This window comes from Nannochloropsis gaditana, assembly GCF_000240725.1.
Source record: "Nannochloropsis gaditana CCMP526 unplaced genomic scaffold scaffold099, whole genome shotgun sequence".
Taxonomy (NCBI): Eukaryota; class Eustigmatophyceae; order Eustigmatales; family Monodopsidaceae; genus Microchloropsis; species Microchloropsis gaditana.
The window spans coordinates 34,826-40,539 of record NW_005803854.1 but is presented as its reverse complement, the minus strand read 5'-3'; the positions used below and the strand labels follow the sequence as shown (position 1 = coordinate 40,539).

The window sequence follows — 5,714 nt, the reverse complement described above, 5'->3', positions numbered from 1 at the left end:
ATAGGAGACTGTTCGATGAGGTGAAGAGGAGATTGTTTTCGGATGGAAAAACATGGGAACGATCTCAGAAATGAAAGAGGAAATAGAAGAAAGAAAATCTTGCAAAATTTATCCACCTGCTTCATGTTGCGAACTCGCTTTCTTCCCGCTCACGGTGGCCCATCTTCAATATCGATGAAAAGGCGATGGTTATTGCCTGATACGTCCTTTACCCTCAAGTGATCTCCTTCACGGACACATGAAAATGTATGAAGGCGTCGTACACACTTCTTTATGCGGTAATGGATAGTCTCGTACCCAAAAAAAATGTCGAACTTAGCACTTTGCTTTTGCAAGGCCTCACCCCCTTGCCTTTCACAAGACAAATTTTGATTTTTTTTCTTGTTCTGAAAAGGAATACTTTGTTGGTTGTACACATATTTGGAGAATGTTCGTATTCTTACATGGATATGCACTGTGTTTTGGAGCAGCATGCAATCTCGCGTCTTTTTGGGGGCCCTCGCTCCAGTCCCCCTTCCGTCTGGGCCTTCGCCCGATGACGCTGGCCGCCGGCGAGAGAGGTCAGACAAACAAGCAGGATCCAGACATTTGACCACAGTAGCCCGCCCCATCGGGAAAGTGTGTGTATCAGCTCATTGAAGACTCACACGCCGTGCATTTCGCAAGCGCACTCATTGAGTTGAGACACAATCGTTGAGGTCTCCCTCGGTGCAACTAGCAAGAAGCCGAGACGGGCCAGATTCTCACCTGTGCGACATGATGTCGGGTGCGCACCGTGGCCACAGAAGTCTCACGCCATCGTTATCTCCTTCTTCCCTGTTGTATTCTGATGCCTACCTCTGGCGTGGACGTCGGTGGAGAGAGGGAAGGAGGTGTAAGCGTCAACCCCGTCCTCAACTCCCTTCAGCCCCTTTATCCGAGTCGCTCATGCCTTTCTCTTTTCTTTTCACGCTAATGCACACGGTCGTGTGGCATCCATCACTAGCAGTAGCTGCCACACAAGTCTTAGTGCGAGGAGTAGCCGCAGCAGCTGCAGCAGGGTGGTTGGTCATGGGTGAAAGCAGTGTCCTCAAAGGCCGGCATTACTTGCAGCTTTTCATCCTGGCCCTTCTCTTTATGTTTGCCATATTCACCCGGAAGAGCATCTGGATCTACTATGTACGTATGTGCATGCACTCTTGTGATATATTTTCGCGTCTACTGGTATATTGTCCCAGGTATCCTCCCACGCCGGTCATATCGTGCGTAGGAGAGAATACAGGCCGGATGTGTATTTACCCTTGCCCACATTGACCTGTCGAAGCCTTGTGTGGAATGCTTTTCTGCAACTTTGAAGAGCCAAAATTTATGTCTTGAGTCTGGCGGGCGCAGTGTCGACTTTTTCATGTTGAACAGAGGCTCACAATCCTCATCGATATCCTCTCCGGTCCTCTCTCTACCCTCGCTCTGTCCATCTGCAGACCGTCTTCATCATTTTTGCAGGGATGATCTTCATCGTCGACATCCTTTTTCAAGATTTTCAATTTGTCTATGACCCCGACCCAAACGTAAGACCTTGTGATGGATATCCCCCCTTCTGTCGCTCTCTCACCGATTTTGCGCAACCCGTTGCATCTTCCCTTCCTTGTGTATGACACATACAAGTTGCTTATCCCGTACGGCTCCCTGTCCCTGATACACCCTTTCTTTTCTCAATCCTGCAGAATTGGCGTCGAAAGACAGACCCCCAAGATTAAATTATCTTCATGAGGCGTGTGAGGAATTGCAGAGGGTAGAGAAGCAACAAATGTGATCAAGAGGCAGTTTGGGGGCTTACGTGAAGCAAGAAAAAAACTTTTTCACCGATGGAGAGGAAATGTGTATTTTGACGGAATGGCGATCGAGAAGGTCGACGAAGCAATGGGAAAAGGGGCTGCGCTTCACGGCCCTTTCTTTTCGGTGCAAGGGCACACCATGGCACAGATAAGGGTTAATTCTATTTTATCCTGGACCGGAATTGGTTGCAGAATGAAAGATGACGGGTACAAATTCCTAGGCCCTGCGCTTCCGGCTATCGAAAAAGTGAAAAGAAAATAATTGGACGCGTGCTTTACTCGTTTGGCGCGATGAGGATTCAGAGTCGACGGAAAGAGCATGTAGGCTCTCACGAGTATGTTCGACCTCGCACAGTGTATGCATGCATGCCTTTTGTTGTAAAATACTCGCCAAATCCACGACGACGCTTCACGATCGTAATAGTCCGATGTGTACTTCTGGTTTCTAGCCCCCGACGCGCTCCATTTCCCAATTACACAAATCAAGGGATGCCAAGCAAAAAAAAGAAGAACGAAGCCACGCGCTTGCCTTTGCTTTTCTCTTGATAAACCCCCTCCCTTTCAGAAGACGGGCATCGAAAAACGCCCGGCTCCCCAAGTTTTTAAAAATTGCGCGAAGCCTGCGGTTACAAATTTAAAATTTTGGCGCGAACGACACCCACCTTGACCTCAAATCCTTGTTCGCCGGCTTCTGCCGCCTTTGTCTTGGGCACACTATCGACGGGAGCGCGGCCAGTACGGAAGGCCGCCGGACTAAGAATCGTTGTTAATGGTAGCAGGGGTCTCGGTCAGGGAAATTTCAGCTTTTGGCGTCTCGTTGATTGTTGAGTGCCGAGTGATGCCCCTAACTTACTTCTTGTTCCAAGATCATGTCCGAACGCGATTGCCGGCTGCCCCCCTTTAGCAGCCTTTTTTATTACCTGCTTTTCGTGCACATACACTGTTTGTTGTCCTCCTCTCGAGTAGAAATCATTTATTGGTTGATTACCCCTCTTCGGACTACGATGAGACAAGTTCCCGTGATGTTTGGGATAACAGTTGCCCACTTAATCCTCCCAATCCAACCTCGAGCAGGAAGTCCTCAGCGGATCAAAATTCAACTTAATACTGAAAGGATCCTTCCACACTCCCACAGTTCACCAAATAAGTAATATGAAGACAGTATTTGCTCTTGCTGCCCTCCTCCCATGCGCGGCTGGTTTTGTGGCTCCGGTGGCCTTCCCCACAGCCTCCTCCGCAGGGAAAGCCATGCGAGGCCGCACTACCATGATGGCGGAACGATCCAAGTCCCTTCCCTTTCTGATGAAGCCCAAGAATTTGGACGGGTCCATGGCGGGTGACGTTGGCTTCGACCCCTTGGGCCTGTCAGAGATCAACGAAGTCGGCATCGACCTGTACTGGTTGCGGGAGGCGGAACTCAAGCACTGCCGCCTCGGGATGATGGCCGCGGCCGGCATTCTCTTCGTGGAGGCTGTGGGACCCGCCCCCGGTTTCCCCTCCACCAAGAGCCAAATGGATGCGTTCTGGACCGTGTACGCCGAGAAGCCTTCCCTCGTGGGGGCGGCCTTGGTAGCTATTGCGATTTTGGAAGTGATCTCGGGTGTCGCCACCACCCAGGGCCGTCAAAACGGGGATCGAGCGCCCGGCGACTACAACTTTGACCCCCTGGGCTTTGGAAAGGACCCCGCCAAGTTCAAAGACTTGCAGGTGAGGATTGCAGAGGGGCGATGCCAGAAGAGAGGCCCCCAGAGATGTATTGGAGACGTACAGCATCTACAACCGCTGTCGAGGTCTTGACAGCAGAATGTTCCATATGCCTTCTATGCTCGTAGCTCGTAATGACAAATCTTATTCTTGCCTTTTCAAACCTCTATAGCTCAAGGAAGTGAAGAACGGCCGCCTTGCCATGATTGCTGCCGCAGGCATGATTCTTCAAGGTGTCTCCACTCACCAAGGTGCATTGCAAAACTTGAACGGAAACTAGGCTTCTCCTTGAACTGGGTGCGATGAGAATGCAGCCCTTCCCTTGACAGACGTGACGGAGCTAGCCCCCCCTGTCACTTTTTTTTTGTGGTCGTCAGCCCGAACCATGTCCTAGCATGCTGCTCCCGTGAATGTCCGAGTACATCCCTATCGTCGCGTAGCGAACTGATGACTGAGCCTAAGTGGAGGAGGAAAGATGGTGAGGGCACGCGGAGGGTAGAGTATGTAAAGTTGGAATGAGGACATGGAATCGAAGGGGAAGTGAGGGATGGAGGATGACACACCAGTAATTTGACGAGCTTGAAAAATAAATCACTCGTACGTTAGCGTTCAAAGTTATATGCCTCGTCCATTAGTATTCTTGGTTATTGTAGTCGTGGTGGAGTACAACGTGGTGTGCTGTCTAACTCCCAACATCATTCCTTATCGCGGCAAAAGAAAGAAGAAGAACGGGTGAAGGATGAGCTCTCTGGGCAGAGCGGATGCGAGAAATGAGGACTCATTTGATTATCTGCCTAAGAAATTGCGTATCTATGTCCACATTTGTTTGTAAGGTAGAGCAAACAAGGCAACACAATTTTCAGAAACGCCGGGGGCGAGGGTCACTGGAGAGAGGAGGTTATCACGCACTGCGAATGTCCCACATGCTGGTCAAGACGTCCGCGACGACCACTGTGAAAGCTGCAAGGAAGTGAGGAGTAGTTGCCGCCTTTTCAAAACGGAGAAATCGGTCGTTCGTCTTTGCTGCCCGACAAGGTTCGGGGGCGTGGTGGTTTTAGGAACACACGCATGTCCCTGGGGGTTGAAGACTTGAAAGTCGCTGGAAAACTTCCACTTGCCGTCTTGTTATGCTGTTTGTCCGGCAATTTCACCACTTCGACAGCCCGACAGGTACATCCACACGGAACGATATGAATGGAGACAGGCAAGTGACGAATGTGGAGAAAAGAGGTAAGCAGAAAAGGTGCATGGCTTTACTAGAAAAGGTCTTATAACGTTCGCAAAGGGTAGTTTACGTTGCATTGGAGCACCACAATCCTCCCTGAAGAACGGCGCGTTGAGGTTTATGAGCGCTCGATATTCTTACAAAAGCCAATTTCTTTTGTCCCACACATGCCTCACCCTCCCATGAATATGTCTTCAATTCCTGATACATGCCTGCATCTCTCCTTTTTGGAAGCCTCGTTCTCCTCCCTCCTTCTCCAGCTACCAAACATCCTCCTTCAGGCCACCAACAATGTGCTGCACCTTCCCATCCTCTTTGACCTCGCCTGGTATGTGGTGTGGGCTTTCTACATCGCCATGGCCCCTTTCTACCTCCTTTGTCACATCCTCTTCTTCGTGCTCGACACCCTTTTTGCCATCTACTCGTTCGCACGCCAGGAAGTCAAGAGTCTGGTGAGTACCGCTTGATATCATCCGCACGCGTCAAGGAAAGGAGACACGAGGAGAGTCTGCATGGTGCATTCGCGAAGTCATCCCTCCTGATCAGCTTCACGTGCGTCGTTTTTTAACACCCAAGATCCTATTTATGAAGGGGAAAAACGGCGAGGCCAGAGAGGAGCGGGCCATCCTCATCACGGGCTGTGACTCGGGCTTCGGATTCGATTTGGCCATGGCTTTGGCCGCCGAAAGTTTGGCGTGTCGGGAGGAGGAAAAGAAGGAGGGGAGGAGGGAGGAGCCAAGGGGGAGGAGGTGGAAAGTGTACGCTGGTTGTCTCTCAGCCACGGGCCGTGAGCAGATAACCCAGAGGGCGCCGGAGGCCGCAGCGCACGGTAAGGCGCACTACCTCTCTGAACTGTTTCTTGTTTCTTCCCTCTTCTGCCACGCTTGGCCAGACTTCTTCCCTCGTCTGCCACGCTTGGCCAGCCTCCCTCTCTGACCCTCCCGACGCAACGGCGAGATCCCCATCTCCTG

The 5,714-nt window shown here is 51.1% G+C and overlaps 3 protein-coding genes across 3 annotated transcripts; all 3 read left to right on the top strand.

Moving 5' to 3' along the window:
• The first annotated feature begins 983 nt into the window (after positions 1-983).
• Positions 984-2,207, top strand: NGA_0570000 (uncharacterized protein). The gene is made up of 3 exons (XM_005855787.1): positions 984-1,158; positions 1,461-1,547; positions 1,704-2,207. The coding sequence occupies exons 1-3, from the start codon at positions 1,051-1,053 to the stop codon at positions 1,734-1,736; spliced, it is 228 nt and encodes a 75-aa protein (XP_005855849.1). The 5' UTR covers positions 984-1,050; the 3' UTR covers positions 1,737-2,207.
• Positions 2,208-2,943: 736 nt separating this feature from the next.
• LHCA1 (light-harvesting complex I chlorophyll a/b binding protein 1) lies at positions 2,944-4,254 on the top strand. The gene is made up of 2 exons (XM_005855784.1): positions 2,944-3,521; positions 3,691-4,254. The coding sequence occupies exons 1-2, from the start codon at positions 2,967-2,969 to the stop codon at positions 3,796-3,798; spliced, it is 663 nt and encodes a 220-aa protein (XP_005855846.1). The 5' UTR covers positions 2,944-2,966; the 3' UTR covers positions 3,799-4,254.
• A 420-nt stretch (positions 4,255-4,674) lies between these two features.
• On the top strand, positions 4,675-5,571 carry NGA_0569500 (17-beta-hydroxysteroid dehydrogenase type 6; the record flags this gene model as incomplete). The annotated part of the gene is made up of 3 exons (XM_005855782.1): positions 4,675-4,748; positions 4,978-5,195; positions 5,320-5,571. Coding segments are annotated over exons 1-3 (510 nt in total), but the record flags the coding sequence as incomplete, so codon positions are not given.
• Positions 5,572-5,714: the final 143 nt, after the last annotated feature.